Source organism: Ambystoma mexicanum, chromosome 2p (genome assembly GCF_040938575.1).
Source record: "Ambystoma mexicanum isolate Mex_15411 chromosome 2p, UKY_AmexF1_1, whole genome shotgun sequence".
In the NCBI taxonomy this organism is placed as follows: Eukaryota; Metazoa; Chordata; class Amphibia; order Caudata; family Ambystomatidae; genus Ambystoma; species Ambystoma mexicanum.
In genome coordinates, this window is record NC_090923.1 from 417,632,808 (window position 1) to 417,651,605 (window position 18,798).

General features: G+C 44.7%; 1 protein-coding gene across 4 annotated transcripts in view; it reads right to left on the reverse strand.

Moving 5' to 3' along the window:
• Nucleotides 1–18,798, reverse strand: part of PXK (PX domain containing serine/threonine kinase like) — a 917,751-nt gene that overhangs the window by 795,450 nt on the left and 103,503 nt on the right. For all 4 annotated transcript variants that reach the window (XM_069643765.1, XM_069643764.1, XM_069643767.1 and 1 more), the window contains exons 2-3: nucleotides 5,154–5,204; nucleotides 3,239–3,286 (exon numbers count right to left, since the gene is read on the reverse strand). In XM_069643765.1, coding sequence (XP_069499866.1) covers nucleotides 3,239–3,286; nucleotides 5,154–5,204 — 99 coding nt within the window. The remainder of the gene's footprint in view (nucleotides 1–3,238; nucleotides 3,287–5,153; nucleotides 5,205–18,798) is intronic.

The window sequence follows — 18,798 nt, forward strand, 5'->3', positions numbered from 1 at the left end:
CATTGACTTTTCATGTGCATTTGATACTATCGACAGGCCTCTTCTATGGTCAAAACTACAAAGTTGGGGATGTCCGGCTGACTTATTAGCAGCAATCCAAGATCTGCACTCTGAAACCTCCAAACAAATTCGTTTGGATAGTTCTGGAACTTTATCAGCACCAATCAAAACCTATAAAGAGGTAAACAAGGCTGTCCCCTAGCTGCCGCAATATTCAGCTTATTCATATCAGATATAGGTTTAGCGATTGATTCAATAAGTTCTTTTCCACCAAAAGTAGCAAAGTCCCATCTAAGCTGGCTGCTATACGCCGATGATTTGGTCCTGATGGCCTAACTCCTGTCGGCCTTCAGAGGAAGCTGAACGCGGTTGACCAATATGTTGCAACTAACCATCTGGTGATAAACACTAAAAAATGCGAAATTCTGATGTTACCCAATCTGAATAGTAAAGGAGGTAAAAAATCTAGAAAACAGAGATGGTACCTGGGTCAAGAGACCATTCAGATAGCCGAGAGCGTAAAATACCTCGGCATGCTAATAAACTCGTCAATCAACGACGGTCCGTGGGTCATTGAAACCAAAAGGAAATGCAAGCAACTGGCAAGTCAAGCTGTCATCATGCATAAGAAATTTGGAAAATTTTCATTAAAACCGGTGCTTGCTTTTTACCAGCAAAAGGTAATCCCGGTTTTACTATATGGCGCTTAAAACGCCTTGGGACACTTGGGCATCGCTGGAGAATTGTTTCTGGTCTAAGGTATTGTCTCTCCCAAGGGGTATCCTGACATCATGTGTGAGATACGAACTGTCGCTCATTTCGCTCCATGCAAGGGTATGCTGGACTCTGGTGAGTCTGTTTCGCAAAACTCGCCGGCGCGAGCAAATACCGCAATTTGACATCTTTTACGATCTGACGCCAACAAATAACAGCATGGTGGCCCTGTGGGTCAGGAGATGCGAAGAGATTCTGAGTGAATTTGGAATCAGTCTGGACATGCTGCATAATGACCCGAACGCCGCCAAATTAAAAATCTGGCGTGCGGATTGGGACCAAACTTGCTCACAACGAGCTGCAGCAAAAATGATGAGCGAGGCGCCGCTCAAAACACGGACATTTAACTCTTCACAACGTTACATCGAGTTGTTTCCAGATCCTCAGGCTCGAAGAGTGTTTATGTCATTGCGCCTAAACGTATTTAAAACCAAGGAGCGGTTGGCGTCATGGAAAAGTATGAATATCTCCAATCTAACGTGTAGACTATGCACTGAGGACAAGGAAACCCTTAAGCATTTGGTGCTATTTTGCACGGCACTTCGATCAGAAAGGACATATCACCTGGGCCCTTGGAGCCTAAATCACCCCTCCCTTTGTGCCGACGATTGGTGGGCCAATATGTTCCAAGGAACGGACATGAAATTGATACTACCATTGACTCGTTTTCTAACGATATTTGAAATTCGTTTGAATTCAGTGTTGGTTGACGAGCAATGAGGATTTTGATTCGACCCTCGGAAGAGAAAATGGGAGGGGTCTTCCTAAAGCACTGTGATAAGTTGATGTGTTGTTTTTTTGTAAATATTTTAAAGGTTTGTGTTAAACCGATAATCATTTAAAAAAATAAAAATTGTAGCAGAACTGTAAGGATTGGCAATAGTTGTTTTTAGTATAGGACCTTTTTCTTTGACTAGACTCCACTAGGACTGTATTATTATTTGATGGTCGTAGCTTGCTCCCATCTTAGATTTAGGTTTAGATAGGTGTTTTCAAGCCCTTGATAAAGTTCAGTAAGCACCCTTGAACTGTGATCACTTGTGTCTGTCTTACTTTCATACCATGCCTTCCTTACACACTTCAGAAAGAAAGTCAAACACTGTTTGATGGCACTTGCGGAGAGCCTATAGGCGAGATACTTATATGGGACCACTGAAAATTACCCCACTATGTCAAATGTTTAACTCAATGAGGGACAGAGGATGACACTCTTGTCTCAAATTAAACTGTGAAGGAGAGCAGAAATAAAGGCAGTAGAGGAACTGTGATCAGTGCTAGTGTAGCGATTTGAAGACTCACACCACCCGTTAATATTTGTGGCAGTGTTAGTTTAGGCACAACAGCACAACTTCATGTCAGGAGCACCTACAGAGGAGGCACTCCAAGTGGCAGTAGTATAGCACTTTGAAAACTATCCCCATACAATGAACATCCTATGAGAAAACTATGTGTATTTACGGGGCAACCTACCCCAAAACACAACATGGACAAATCGAAACTGCAGACTAGAATTTTGTTAAGCAACTCAAATAAAGACTGAAACGAGGACACATTCCGGAGCTATGATATGGTCTCTCCTCCCTGCCACCAGTAGCAGGGTCAGACCAAAGAGCCATAAACAGAAAGGCAGGACTTCGACAGCATCAGCTTATGTGAATAAAGTCAAAGTGAAGACACTGCAGAAACAATTTAGCAGTAATTCCTACTATTGCATCATTTCCTGTTCAGATCTGGTGTCTACACATCATAAGGTAAAACACTGTTGAATCTTCTAAAACTGGGTCTGCTTTCTTGCACAAAGCCACACATCCCCAAGATAGCCATTCAAGTTAGTACAGCTGGGAGGGACCCTAATGTGTTGATTCCTTGGGACGGATAGATACAAAATGAGGCTAGGTCTGCAGACTCGTCAGGTTTAATACCGATGTCTTTTCACTCTAAACCTCATCTCAATTTGGGGGACCTTACCTAGATGATGTTCATGAAGGAGGACAAAGGCTATAGGATTAAATTGCAGTGGTTTTAATATGCTGGAATGTCAAGAGTGGGTCACTCTTCCCACAAGGGGGTCTTTGTAATGAGGTTATTTCAACCCCCCCCACCCCCCCAACCCCCGTGAATGCTCCTTTGGTTGTTTTTTTTTGTCAATAAAGGAAGCTTAAAAAAGTATGAAAAATATTACTTAGCGCGACAGATATAAAGATATATGAACAATATCAATATTCTATTTTCAGAGCCATCGTTTTAGAAAGACGAAGCAGCCACTGGTCTGGGAGTGCATGTTGCTAAACCATTCCTCTAAAAGACAGTTTCGTTTTCCCTGGGCTAAAATATAGCTTTCATTTCATCTTCGCAGAACTCGCTTGTTCGGGTCACTAATCTCCATCAAGCAAATCGCTTGCAGCAATACTACTTGGCAGCGTTCAACAACATTACTGCAGCAAGAAAAAAAACACGCTCTTACCTGTAGGTTAATGTTTAGTAGATCGAAATCGCTGTACCGTCTCACAATCTGCAAAATACAAGGGCCCAGCTGGTCAATCAGCTGATGAGTTGCACAATGCACCAGTCACTTTAAAAAGGTACTCAGTGTGTCCTGCAGAATACGTGGGGGAGGCAGTTTTTCTTTGGGGTGAATTGGAGGGCAAAGTCTCTTTATGGGGCATATATTAGATTATTTTGCAAGTGGAAATGGTGGCGGACCAGGATCTGAAAGAAGACCCATAGGGATGATGTCCCTCGCCCACCCATGCATCTTCAGCTCTACCAATGCAGTTACTGTTGAGATCAAAGGTTAACAGACAGAGTTGCCTCACTGATGCACGATGTTTAAAACTAAAGGCCTTTAACTGTCATCCAATAGAGTACAGCAGAGGCACAGTTTATAATTATAATCTGTCCAGAGCAGGTACTGCTCATTGCACATGAAACCCCATGGGCAACAGGATTAGGGAGGGACCCTTCATCTCAGGTGCTGGTCGTCATAGGGCAGAGATGGATTGCTAGAGAGTATAGCAGCGTGAAGGTATGGAAGGCAGAGCAAGTTCTATGCCTTGCACAGGTGGATCACAAGGATGTTCTGGGAACTGCAGTAGGTTTTTTGATAGTGTGAGGCATGCTGGAAGGGTATGGCGTACTCCGGTGGCGCAGCCTGGGAATGAGAGGCAGTCTACAAGGCCGAGGCGGAATGTGGTACTCGAGCGGTTGGTCGCGCTGGAGGTGTGATCTTGCTCCAATATTGTGTGCAGTCCTGTGATGTCTGTGGATGGTTTGCTGTTAAGCGCAGCGCAGCTAAAGCATTGATGAATGTGTACAAGTATTAGCAGAAACCCAGAAGAGTTGGCTAGATATATACTGGACGTCTGGCTCCAGCGCTTATTCTAGTGCGTAGGTCATGAAGGATTTGCCGACAGACAGGTCTTCAGGCCTTCATTTCAAGGTAGCTTAAGTGGTCAAGTTGCTGCTTGAGAGGGGAAGGGGACTTCTTGCAGTCATTATAGGAGGTAGAAGAAAGGGCTTAGAATTATGTTGATTTTAGGCTCTAGTGAAAAAAGAATCCCAACTATATGATCATTTCAAATTGGTGGACATATTAAAAGGTTTTGTCACTAATTAGAGACAGGAAATTACTCCATACCAATGGGCCTTTCTTTGTGTATCAACCTAAACTGGGAAAAAGCTGTGAGAGGACTAGGGAGGGGCTGTTCGGGTTCTTTATGGAAGAAGCAAAGGTGAGGGTGGGTGATTGGTGGGACTAGAGGGTTAGCAAGGTTCAGGCCTGTATGCATGTAAAATCGGACATTCATATCTCAGATCTTCTAGAAACTAAGCAGTCAAAACATGCATTACTATTGATTACATTCTTGACCAGATGAATATCTGGCCCAAATTCTCTTAATATACATGTGGAATCTGTACTATCGCTGGAGCATGGAAGTATGTTGTTCGATACAAAGCAACATGAAATGGCATCTTCTGTATGGACTCCAGTAGCTCTCTAGACAGCGGGGGCAGAGGAGCGGGGATAGGAGGGGGGGCGGTGGTCTACTGCACTCAGAAGGCAGGGAAATGCTTTCTAGACTACAGGAAGAGGCTGTTATTGGCACAACGTGTGTAGATTATGTGAGCAGAGACACACGTGCTAAGAATGCAGCTTGGGGCTGTACATTCACTCATGCACAGAGGAACATGATAGCTTGCCCAAGCGGAGCACATGTGTGCCTCTCACCCCCGGTACACTGCACTGTACCCTCATGTTAGATGTTGTGTGCACATTCCAAGAACCCTTGCCCTCTACATCTATCACAGATTTACAAAACCATGCAATGAGTTGGCTGCTGCTGCGCCATAAGAACCTGCCCTTGCGCATGCACGCTCACCTGCCAGCTGTTTTCCATGGAAATGCCTCTCTGCACACGAATGATGTACTCCTGAAAAAGACATAACAGTCTATGAACGAATGAAGGATTGAATTGAACTCTAGTAAGAAAAGAACACAGACATTTGTCAAACACATCCTTAGGTAGAGTACATGATTTAACCCTTGAGCATTCCGCCTCGCTTTGGATTGCAATATGCACTGCATGAAATGAAATCTCTACTGGTCATTACTCGGAGGTCTACACCTTAAATGCATCCAAAGCCATTAAAGATATAATGGAATGAGGGGGGCTAAATAGGTGGCTTCATCACCTCTAGAGGAAGGCGCAAACAACAGCACTTATCAGTCAATCACAGAGTAACATTAAATGAGAATAGTACCAGACAGAAGCAACAGGCGCATTAGAGATAGTCGCAGTGGCAATACGTGGGCATCGAGAGGAGGCACACTCCGCCACAGGAAATCTCTCAAGAGGCCCAAAGGTGAGGGATAGAAGTTGACAGACCTGGTTCACCTTGCAATCCTTGAGAGGGCATCATTTAAAGCCAGGGTTCAAAATTGATGGGAGCTATTTAGGCTCCCGCTTCTACCCTACGAGAGCCTGGTTACCTTGAAACCAACAGCTACCGGGAACTACTTTTGGCTCCCAAGGCCAACTGGTGCCTTAAGAACATGCATATGTGCAGTAACTTTGAGTGTTTAAGAATGCAAATTAAAGAAGAATTAGGAGACATTTAAATATAAAGGATCGTACATAATGCACAAAAGGTTCAAGAGTGCATCTCATGTGGAAACTGGATTTGCAGTGCACAGTGTACTCGTTTCCCAGCAGTGGCTCCTGCCTATTCGGGATGCCCGACACCCTGGGGCTGCTCCTGCTCACTGAATCTTAATTTCGAACCCTGGAAGCTGTAGGCAGCGATGCTCATATTACAAGGTTTGGATGGGGTGTACAGAGTGAGGGCTAGTCTGAGATACAGATCGATTGCTGGGGTAATGCAGCCCTTGCAGTTCAGGGCGCTTTCATTCAGTATTGCAGGACCTTACCTTCCACGCAGGGGTGTTGCTAGGTCTGGAAAAAACCCGGGGCTACATTAATGTCGGAACTGTTGGGACTGGGGGCTAGCTAACCTTTTGGTTGTAGGTCCTGAGATTATATCCGGGGCTACAACCAAAAGACCAGGGGCTATAGCTCCCTTAGCCCCCCCCCTGCTTCCACATCTCCTGTACCCACTTAGTCCCCATTATTACCCACCCAGGGTGTGCTGGCCCCTTTTATCTCATGCCCCTCTTTCATGTAATGTAATTGTATAATAATACATGTATTCGGTTGTATTCGTAGCAAACAACATTCAGGCTTTCATTCATTCCACAACTAAAATGCCCAAGTACGGAAAATGAACTTTTCAGTATTTCTAATAAATCTCACAGGCTAAGCTTTCCACTTGCATGTCATGAATCCTTTTTCTGTTCTTCAATAAAAGTGTTTATTAAAAACGCTATTTTTTTTTTTAAAAAAGGAGCAAAATGAACATACGTGAAATAGAATAAATAATCCAAGAAATACAAGAGGCATTGATGATCAATAGAAAGAACAAGCATTGGCAAAGCCAAACGTTTTGGCTTTGGAAGTTGTTAATTATATTTTACAATTCTAGTAATGAATTTGTGTTACACCCACAAGAAATGGGCCCAGCTCAACAAACATGCAGGACGAAGGTCCAGTCATCATGTGACTATTAAGTGGGCAGGTTGGCTCTGCTTGCTGATTATAAAGGTCTAACATGTTTAAATCAGTAGCAGAAGCATAAAGGATGCAGTGTACACAGTCTGCTACCCAGGCCATCAGAATGCGTTCGATCTCGGTCTCATCTAGCACAACATCACCAATGATAAAACACATCTTCAAGTTCCCTTTATTCAGAACATAAACAATGCTCAACAATGGAGTAAGCCCTACAAATCGGTCAACAGGTAGGACTGTACCACTACGGAATAGGATACAGACATACATGATAAATGAGATCATGTGTATGAAGGTGTGTACTGCTTGCAACTATCGTTTGGAGAAAAATTAGAACATTCTGCTGTACCAAGACCCAGCGCCAGTTTACCATCCATGCCCATGAAGAGGGGGAATCAACATTCATGGACACATGCTAGTTATAACTGGTGTAAGGAAGATCTGAAAGTGAATTCCATATGCCTATTCGAAATACCTAAACAGCATTCATGCCTTAAAACTCTAGGGCACCTGAAGCAGGTGTACTACTCAGTCCTTGCCTTGAGGTTTCACGCTTAATATCCATTAACACCTCGAACCCAGAAAGGCCCAAAGTGGTAACATTTACAACTACCACAAGTAGATCCATATGTGCTCATGAGGGGGCATGGAAGAGCAAATTCTCATACATCGCATCACATGTTATGCTTTCAATCTCCAGCCCGTTTACAAACTTTCCATATTTCCATACAACCATTACATCTTTTTAAGTCTTCTATTGCGCCATTCCCACAATAAAGTACACAACACTACTCTGTGAGGAAGAGAAAGGTAGAGAAAGAGAGAGCAAGCAAGAGAACGTAAGACAAAGAGGAACACAGAGTGAAGACGAAAAGATAGATGTAGCGATACACAGGGGGCCAAAGGGATGGGGATTGTAATACGAGTCGAATTAGAGAGAAGGACTGTGCTGATGTAGTACTGACATAGGTCAAGGACTGGGACAATGAATATGATAAAAGAAGAGGGAAAAAGGTAACGAAGCAGAACTAAGTAATAGGAGCAGGGATAGACAGAGTTTTTTTTATTTGTATTCATAAAATGATGCAGGTAATTATGCTTCTAGAAGTGAGATCTGGTAATCGGCTCACACTTTCATAATGCTCCATGCCAAAAAGCAAAATGCACACATGTACCCTGCTGTGGCTATTTATTGATATCCCCAGCAACTAAACCTCAGTCACAGCACGGCAGCTTCAAATGTCCGATGTTTTCTTGAGCACAGCTGCTGGAACAGAAAGTTCCAAAAGGCAATTTTGACTTTTTAACCTACTGGTTCCAATATCATAATTGTGTAACCCAGACAGCCTGGTGGCAGTTCTGCCTGGTGGTAGTTATTAATATCTAAAATGTATGCCACATCCGATAATAGAATAGTGGCTACTCGGACTACACAAATATTTAGCCACAGACATTGCATGTGATATTATTGACAGCTTGGTGAGCAATGACTCATTCAGGCTAGTGCCTGACACCAGCTATCTGGGCTGGGTGTACCCACAGCAACCATGTTGAGCCCTGCCCAGGAAGCTTTTCTTTCACCTGCAGCCCCTGGAGGAGAGTCAAGACTTTCCGGTATGGAACAGGAACCTCAAAGGAAGGTCCCCTGCAAACAGGTGCTTAAAAAGTCAGGAAAATGGTCATCTCACAGCAGGATGTGGATTACTGGAAACCTTTTGATGTAGGCAGGCAGGCAGAGAAATTTATTTATTTATTGTGCATTGAGTTAAAAAGCACCCAGGGATGGATTTTAATAATCCCAGAGGAGAGGTTCCGACCAAAGAGGAGTCTCACCATCTTGATTTTTGTTTAGGTTCCTAAACTTTCTATCCCTCCTCCCCATCTCCAGCAGACAAAGCAACTGGACCCTTGACAACAGGATTACTCCGGACCAATTCACTGTAGCATTTTGGTTATCTTAGAGGGGAGCACTTCCCTTAGTCGATTCATCTTTGTACTGTGAAACAATGAGGATTCACTGGAACTCTGTTGAGGGTCCAGTCTGCTCCAAATACCTCTGCAAGAGAGGTGACAACAGAGGTGAACAAGGAAGAGGACATCTCTTCAGCCCAACCATATCTAAGAGCCTAATTGGGACAACCAGCTGGCTGGACAAGTCCTACTGTAACTGGTACAATGGTACCCGGACCCTGCTAATGGGTACCCTGATCCTGCTAATTGGAGCTGGCTGCACCCTGCAAGTGATCTCTACAAACTTTCCTGGTTGGGAATTGAAGAAGAAAGGGCACACCTTGCCACAGCAACCACAGAACAAAGGATCCGAACCCTGACTCTTGCTGCATCTACAAATGGCCTCCAAGCTAGTTTGGGCACCTTCTACGTCATACAAGTTGCTGCCAGGGAACAGGCCGACTTGTTCCCAAACTTCACTTTTGGCCACCTCCACATCTCATGATTTCAATCGGTGCCAGAGGTCCCCGATCTCTGCATCAGAGACCTGCAGAGTCTTCTAGTGACCCCAATTCAACACTGCATGCCTGGTTGCCAGCTTCTTTGAGTTCTAAGACTTTGCCGCTGCAGCACCATGACAGCATGTCAAGCAGTCAAACCTGCTCACTGCTGAAGGCAAGTCTCTTCTTCTCTGCATCAGAGGCCGGCGAATCTTCCAGCTCTGTTGGTCTGACATTGCCTGCCATTCCTAGCATCTTTGACTCGCAAGCCATCACCTAACAAGCACCACACCGTTCAAAACTGATCGCCACCACTCCTGACTCAAACTCGGCTTGGCGCCTAAAGTTCCCAGACTCCAGGGTCAATACAGAAACATCCTGGCTCAATGCTAAGCAGGTCCAAAAGTATTTGAAGAAGCCATGTCCCCTGTTCCACCTTAACAGACCGAAGTGACTTTTAAACCTCCCGGCTCTACTTTTTGAAACATATTCATGGACTTTGGCATTTTGCTGCAGAAATCTTTGCCCGAGCACCCCTGTCTTTCAACCCAGAGTGCCCCTTTATTCTAAAGTCTTCTTTCTCTGTGTTTGGCCAATACTAAAGAGTACTGTTGGTGTACAGAGACCAAGGGGACACTATTGATGCATAGAGAAAACTAGCACTAGTGGTGCACAGAGAGAGGAGTACTAGTGAGGTCTAAAAGGGAGGGACAATGGGGATGCATTAATAGTGGCATCATGAACAGCAGGGATATAGACACTAAAAGACCACCAGTAATGTACAGTCAAAGTAGGAACACTGGTGACTACTAAAGACAGAAGAAACATTCATGATATGGACCACTAGTGGTGTACAGAGACATGTGGTGCAGCCACACATTGCACAGACTCATTTTAAATTAATAATAAATATGGAGCGAAGCGGCAGAAAGGAACGAAAAAGAAGATAAGATATGGAGAAAGAAGAGTTAAGCACAGTCTCCTGGATGAGGGCAAGTCAACAAAACATCCATCAGTGCACAAGTGTCAAAACCATTCTGGTGCCAGATCGACTTCCTTAGATAGGAACTGTCTGGAACAAGTTTTCACGGAGCAGGGGCGGATTTCAATTTCCCAGCAGTGATACTTGTTTAGATGACATTATGACACAATGACCCATGAAAATGAAGGGAACATCCGGAGAAAAACCACCAGCAAAAGAAGTAGTAAACATTTGCAGAACATAAAAAGTAAAAGGGCTTCGCCAGAAAGTTGGCAGATCTACTTAAGAAAAAGGTTTCTTAGTAGTGGGGGAGGGGGATGTTGTGAGCAAGAGTCCCATAAACGGAGTGAGATTGAGCATGCAAAATAGAGAGTAACAAAATTATAGAGGAGTGAATTTAGGTGTTTGAGAGAATGACGGAAAAAGGTTAAATGAACACACAGAATTAAACTAAGAGTGAGTGTTCATTCTGCTCTGTCTAAATGTAACATGTTCCAATACCTGATATTTTAAATTTGATGTCTCGCCATACATTATTAGAGCAATACCTATTACACGGACAAAGTATTTGATTACTTTTACAACCTCCTAAAGTCTGGGCCTCTGTTCCGTTGGTTACGACGTCGTTTCATCAACAGTCGTTTTTTCGATGGTGTTTAAAAGTGCCATTTTGTTGGGGGGGCAGATAGAGTGTTGCGGGGGTGGGGTCGGGAACAGTACAGTACAAAATTAGGTGCGTGAGGGGGACTTGGGTGGGGAACCCCCGAATGAAAAAAAAAATGAAATTCGATGACTTTTCAGCAAAATGTTTTCGTAAAAACACCCATCGAAAAAACGCCAGTGAAGTGTTTGCGTTAACTAACGCCTGTGGTTGAACACAGGGAATATTAGACATCTGCTTACAAGCATATCCCTTCGGAGGTTCAGACTGAGTAACTACCAATGAGAGCATCCCAGTGTCTGGAAGTGCATTCTGAGACATGGAAGAAGATGTAGCATTGCCTGCAGTCGCGCTAGGTGGCCTTAGGGGACGTACAGGCGATTATTTGCAAGTGAAGAAATGGGAGTTGTTCACAGGCCACGCAAGTGAGGTCTGAGCCCCTAGTACAGGTGTTTTTCCCTACAGTTGCAAAATAGCAGTCATTTCAATCGTTCATTGTACAATCCCGAGGGCCAGATATTTTCTGAAGACATGCATTCGCCTCTATAAAAGACGTATGCTTAAATCATTTGCGGATTGGCCGATGTTGCACTGCAGTTGTTTTTGGATACTGTTAAAGAGTGAAGGAACCCTAAAAAATCTGCACGGTTTCTTAAAAAAATACCTTTTAAAAAAAGATTCATGTCAGTGTAATGTAAAGGGGTCTTGTATAGCACAACTCTAATTATGTTATTGCACATGGCTCTGCAAGAAAAGGGAGCGGATTGGCCCAGGACATTGATGCAGAAGAGGGTGAGGCAGATGCAAAATCCGAAGTGTTGATGGATACAGGCCGGAAGTACCAAAGATCCTTGTGTCAGCATGGTTTTAGGTGGTTTGTGGCGATGACACTTGGGTATATGTTTTACCAGAAGAGATAAGCCAAAGATCTTTAGATGACAGCACTGGGACGTGCATGGAGTGGTGATGGGTACTGATCGAGCTAAAGATGTGTGGTCTGTGCAAGGTTAATGTGGTGGGGATGGTCCAAGTAGACCTAAAGCTACCAAGTACCCGGGGATCTGTATCTGTGCATATGGTATAACAATGATTGTAGATAGAGAGTATGTTGGTTGGCAGAGAGAGAGGTAGTTTGGGGTTATTGAAGGGTTCCGTTATTTGAGTTTAGGGCTAGAGTGAACCGTTTAAGTTCCAGTCTGCTGTTGAGCTTAGAAGGCATGAGGTGGTTTTACAGTCATAGGTTCCATTTTATGATCAAGCACCTCACCACTCCTTCCTAAGAGTCATCTGTATGCCATACACATAATGCAATTTATAACATAACCGAGAATGAATCGGAAAGCTAATAAACTGTTGCACCTGGCCTTGGAAAACCTATACCTCATGACAAATACCTGTGTACATGGTCAACACAAGTTGTGCAACACGTGTGCAGCAGGCGTACAAAGCATGCTGGAAAGTAGCGAACGCAAGTACATTTTTGGTTGCACGTGAGCAAATGGTCGTTTTGTAGTGATGCAAGTGAATTAGTTGACTTGACATGGATCTGGGTATTTTCTCATTCTTCTCTGCAGAGGAATCTAGAATCTGCCCTACCATGCAGAACCAGATGGGCCATCTCATTCTTCTCTTCGCATGAATCAGCCCTGCCATGCAGAACCGGAAGACCATTTTCTCATTCTTCAATGGAAACGACCTCTTGCAAAAGGTTGTCCTTGTTAGATAGTCTTAGATTCGTCTTGCTGCTGCCTGGCAATGCTTATAGATGTGAACCAACAAAAGACTTAAAGGAAGAAGTTCACTTCTCCAGCAGAAATGGCTTGCACAAAGGTTATTTCTTGCCCAACATAATTAAGCAATAATGATACTGCAGGCCGGCTGTCCCACCTGGTAATGGCCTGCCGTGCCCAATTACAGGGCTGCTGGCCTATCACCAGGCAGGACAGCCTGCCTAGAAGGGCATTATTGCCATTAACACACCAGGGCCCGGCTTTGAGGTGCTACCACACGATTTGTGCAGGTCTAATACTCCTTACAAAAACTTTAAAAAAATGAAAACAAACGGTCGGCGACTGAAGTAAGAAAGGATGGAGGTCCTTTTTCTGCATAGGGACGAAGTCTGGAAGCAAAAGACGACGGGGGAGGAAGTGTGGTGGTGGATATGGTGGCTGAAGGGAGTTGGAACAGAGGCGGCAGCTTTGACAAGGAGCAAGGTGTGGCGTGGGCAACAGACAGATGTGGTGGCTCGATGGAAGTGGCAGAGGAGGGGAAATTTAAGGTGGTCCTACCGCAGCAGATCTAGCCCACATTCCGTGCCTCCAGATCGAAGGTGCTAATACACGGGATCTCAACTGCTGTGCAACATCGGTGGCCGTGCCTCTCTTAGCACTGTCCTCCTTAGCAAACCGAATAAGAGAAGAAATAACTAGCGGCGTGCGAACAACAACAGGTGAGAAGATATTCCCGCGAGTAAAATAATGATATAACAAACCAAAGACTGATCTGCAGTTTTCTGGGGCAGTAAAGCTGAAAATTGCTTTAGAGAAAACATTTGCTGTAGCTGGAGGATATTGCTTGCTAAAGACTGTTGGAGTACGGCTGAAGCAGATGATTTAAACCAGAATAGAGCGGAGATTGGGACTATGGCAGTGAGTGATATGCAGCAATACCAGACAGCACACAATTTAGCTTGTGTTCAAATATGGATATTACGCAAATTTCGAATGTTCGAGGGATGCAAAGTGATTTGACAGATGGAAACACGTTTTAAGATCAAGGGCTGAATCTGATGAGAACTCGGGTTTCCAAGCATCAAATATTTGCTGCCAGGGAAATGTTCATACACAGCTTCCGTAGCTATGGGCATTCTCTGTGCAACACCACTGCTGCAAATCTGTTGAAGAATAACTTGCCACTCGGTTTGCTTACTTGCATTCTGCTATTGTGGGCAGCATGTTGCCCTGCCGATCAAGAAACCCTCCCACTGCCAATCCAAGTGAGCGATCAATCAATGTCTTTGGCAAATATACTTTGAAGACGTCAAAATATCAATAAACTAGGAAAAGGGAGAAGCTACACATAAAATACCTGCTCTTAGTAAATGTATGGAAAGATTTTGTGTCTACAGAGAGGCAAGTGGCTCACAGCATAGCTGCTGGACCTCCTGTTCGCCGGTATGCAGTGATAAAATCACGGCAAAAATGCCGCCTGTACAAAAAAATAAAAAACCCTAAAATGCAGTGGTTTGACTCGGTAAAGGTGTACCCCATTATACCATTTAAGGGGAGCAGGGGTTGCAGGAGTGTCCCCCCCACTCCCCTTAAATGGTATAATGGGTCCAGGGGTTGCGGGAGTGTCCCCCGCTTCCTTTACATGGATTGCAGTAGCAAAACCAAACCACAGCCTTTTTGCCGCAATATTTTGTGCCAACTGCCATTTTTGCCGCGATTTTAACACATGGAACCTGTTCGCCATTAAGGCAGATGCAAGAGGCACTGTAGTAAAAGCAGTCTCCAAATGGAATTGTCCCAAGGTCCTCGAGTGGAGCAGAAAGAAAGAATACAATTGAAACCAAAAAAGGGGCAGGCGAGTGTGAGAAAATAAAGACAATATTCCAGCGTTCCCATCTATGAATCGAATCCAATGTGCAGCGGTCTAGCACTTGCACTGGCACACAACCAGGTCCCGTTTGTGAATCAGAGGAGCTGCGTGTTGAGTTTGCTACAATGCAATCCTTGTTAATCGGATCTATAGTCTCTAGGGCACTGCACTCTGGGATGTGCAGCCGCTTCACAGGCTGTTTGGCAAATCACACTTTTGTCAGCACGTCAAATTGCACCACTGCCTCATCCACTTGTAGGGAGGGCAAGAAGGTGATTTTCTCTTCCTGCCACATGACGATTAAGTAATGTTACATAGGACTTTACACATAACATTCCTTACAAAACCATCAGTGTTTGATAGGGTGTCCGGACATTTAGTCGAAAGTCATTTCGTCGAAAGACATTTGGTCGACGTAATTTGGTCGAAAAGCAAATGTCCTGTCGACGAATTATTTTCGACGAAATGTCTGGCAACCGTTTGATAGAGCTAAGGGAAATGGTAATCTGAATTCCACTACTACCCAAGCGGGTGAAATGTACACCGTTGGGCAGTGCGAAATAGTAGAACTCAGAGGAGGGAGCATTAAGTTCCAGGGCCCCCCCATCAGACAACTTGTTCAAGAAACTAATCAACTCATGCCCTCGGAGCCCTGGCTCCAATATTAAGCTGGTAGATCCTGGAACTTGCATTGCTTATCCAAGGACCACTGATGCAAACTACGTTTAGTCCAGAGCAGGGGTGTTGCTAGGTCTGGAAAAGATCTGGGGCTGCGTCAATGGCGGGCCTTTCGGGACTCTGGACTAGCTAGCCTTTCCGTTGTAGCAACTGAGCTCCTATCTGGGGCTACAGCCCCTCCCCCCACCCACCAGCCACACTAGCGACGCCTCTGGTCCAGAGGTCATGATGGTCCTTCCAAGCGCAGCTACTCACCTTGTACCGGACCGCAATAAAAAGGCGAGTGGCCGGAAAGCATGTCTTTGTTGTAAGGCAAGACGCAGACTTTCACTGGAGCTATGTCGATGGGCAGCCAGCACCAACACCCCTGCCAGCAGAAGATTTGTGAGACAAGAGAAGGCGTAATTGCACCCAATGCAGTTAATACCTTGTGGATTGATTTGTAAGCTATCCCTACACTGGCCCAGTGGACATGGGCTTGGGGATTTTGCAGTGGCCATCCTCATCTTTAGGGCTACTTCAGCACCTCCAAGGCCATTCCCCCCTCTTGCCAGTGACCTCTTGCCAGTGAAGCAGAGAGTCTAGCCAGGTTATCATGGGATACCCACTGGCTTGCCTTCATTTGTGAAAGAGTACACGTGTTGTGGGAGCTCGGGCATTGGGCACAAGCCTTTTAATTACCTCGCCTTTTCTGTCTCTGTGAGGTCACTTCCTGCGGTGTACCCTGGGTTGTGGGTGGTGCATGAAGGCTTGGGCATGGGCCCGACGTCCCGCAACATCTAGAAGTTGGCACCCCTGCTTCTGACCCTACTAAACAACAGCAGTCCAAATTTGGACAGAAACACTTGTTGCAAGGTCTAGAGAAAGAACCCACATGAGGGAAGGTCAAAGATGAGGGATGTGGAGGAGAACAGGCATGGCAAATACTGGGCCTCACTAAATCAGGGCAGGAACTGCAAATCTGGATATTAAGCAAATGGCCTGTTCTCACACTGCCTCCTGATCCCGACGTTTTTATGAGGCTTGATGGATTCGTTTCTTTACGATCACTTTATCTTGGCTGTAATTGTAATAATTTGACATGGTTATCGCAGTACAAAACACCACGCAAATGCCTTGGGGTATTAAGGTTGCAGCAAAGATCATAAAGCGCCTAAGCCTGATGGGCAATACACACAAAAAAGACTGTTTCTATAAACACAAGCATCTATGCTGCCCTATAGTAATGCATTACTGGACAGGTATTATTAAGCAGGCATCCTCACACAGTAAGGATTTCATGTTACTTTATTTAAGTCAAAGCATTAGCAGCAGCCCTCGATATCAGCCCCTCATCTCTTCCTTTCCTTCCAACCACCCTCTTTCAAATATTAGTACCCGCTGCGAAGGCTCAGAACGGGTGCTTTCCCACCACACTTGTGTATAGGCGCGTTACAAATACCATATCATATCATATCATATCATATCATATCATATCATATCATATCATATCACCAAGCTTCCTCAGAGCTGGAGGCCACCATCTTTCACTGCCATGTCTCAGGTAAAAGCTGACCTGTGCCCCCCATGTCCCCTTCCCCCCGCCCCCTTTTCCACATGTTTAGTCCATTCACCATGCCCCACTTAGCCGCCACTGCTATGTACCTTGCCTGCGCTGGGAACAATAGTGTTCCCGGCGCGTCCCCGAAAAGTGAATGGCCACCTTAGAAATGGAGAAGAGACTATGTGTAGTTCCCTTCTCCCGGATCCATGGCGGGCATCTTCTTGAGTTTTATTTTTAGGTTGAGAAATAGGAAACACGTTGTTTCTCAACTTAAACAAAAAAACACTATTAGTTTCCCAGTACAACGTGCCGTGATACTAATAGCAATATAACCCTCGAAGGGAGGCATTACTGCGGCAGGTAATGCCCCGGGCTATCGTTAAAGCCCTCGCTTCGCTATGGCTTCTAAACTGGCCCAGGTAATTACCTGGCCTGGGAATGCCCCCCCTGCTCAGGTTACGTTGCTTAAATCACATTCTACGTTCCTACCAGCCCAGGCCCTAGAATTGGAACCCTTCCTTTCTTTCTCCATTCTATTGCTGCTATATTCTTATGTGTTGATCCATACAGTCCGCCCTGGCATTTTATACAAATGCAAAAACAGGCACAGCTGTGGTACCCGTAAGCACAGCTTCCATAACTGGGTTGTTACTCTCTTTGGGTGTAAATTACAGCAAAGTCTAATGGGGAACGTGAACACAAACTTTTGTAGCGGCCCAAATATTCTAAATATTAGATGCAAAGGTTTGAGGCCATAACTAACCAAATACACAGATTTAATAGAATATAAAAAGAATACACGTTTTAATTTCATGGCCAGTGTGGACTGAATCACTCACTTAGGGGCAGAAAGCTCCATCACCGAGTCAAAACTCTCATTTTTCATTTCTCATAGTACTCTTCGCCCACATGTACTCCGACACCCCACTGTTAAGGCTATTTAGATGCTGTACCGTTAACATTACAACACAGTAACACTTTAATGGTGCACGATAAAGTTAATCTGGAGTAGAAAAATGTGTGCGAAAAACGTGAACTTGTCTATTTCCCCCTTTTGTCGATTACAAAAGCATAGGAACAGTCAATAGGTTTAGCTGCTGTATGGATAATTTGATCTGTTTTTGAAATGGCTCAGTGTCACAAACGCTACATGAAAATAAGAAACTCAAAGTCAAAATAATAATAATGTCTGCCTTGTGTGACAAGTCAGACAGGAGATTGAAAAGAAGACATGGTTCAACTATCCAGAAGGTTACGATGATGGGTTTCCCCAACTTCAAAAGAAAACAAACCTATTCTATCATATGCTCTATCCCTACTAGTAATAAACTAAACAATATAATCTTAGCCTAAGAACGTACGTCCCCACTCTTACTGGTAGGCGATTTCTGATCCCCACCTAATTTTCTCTTTGATACTTTCTCTAAACCCCCAGCCTGCTGTTACAATTCGGCTTTGGGTCCTTCAAGTCTTCCTCGGGACCACAAGCGTTATTATCAGTTCCTAAAGTTCATCTACACATTGGAGTAGCTGGTTCTCCATAACTACTCTTACTTGATAACAAAAGAATGGACAAGACCTGTTTTTTCTGATTCAGTCTCTTGTTCACTCAAGCTTCTCCGTCTTTTAGCCCAACGTGGACTGTCTGTCCCTTCAGGACATCTGTATACGTATGGCGTTACCTCTTCCTGAGGTACTGTGAAAAACCGGAAGGTGTCTCAGCTGGTCCCCGGGGATCTGTCATCCAGGTGGCCAGGACACGGCCATCGCAATTGGCTTCAGTTCCAGGGTGTGAACTAGTGGGGGAGGATCACCTGTATGAGGGGTCTTCAGAGAGTGGAAGTGGGACACCGACGGGTGAGATGCGGTACCCCCTTCCCTTTAACACCTTTTCTTATCCTACCTGGTCAGATACCTAAAAGCCCACCCCCCTTTTACCGATACAAACACTTTCTTACACAGGAACAGACAACAGACTAACACCA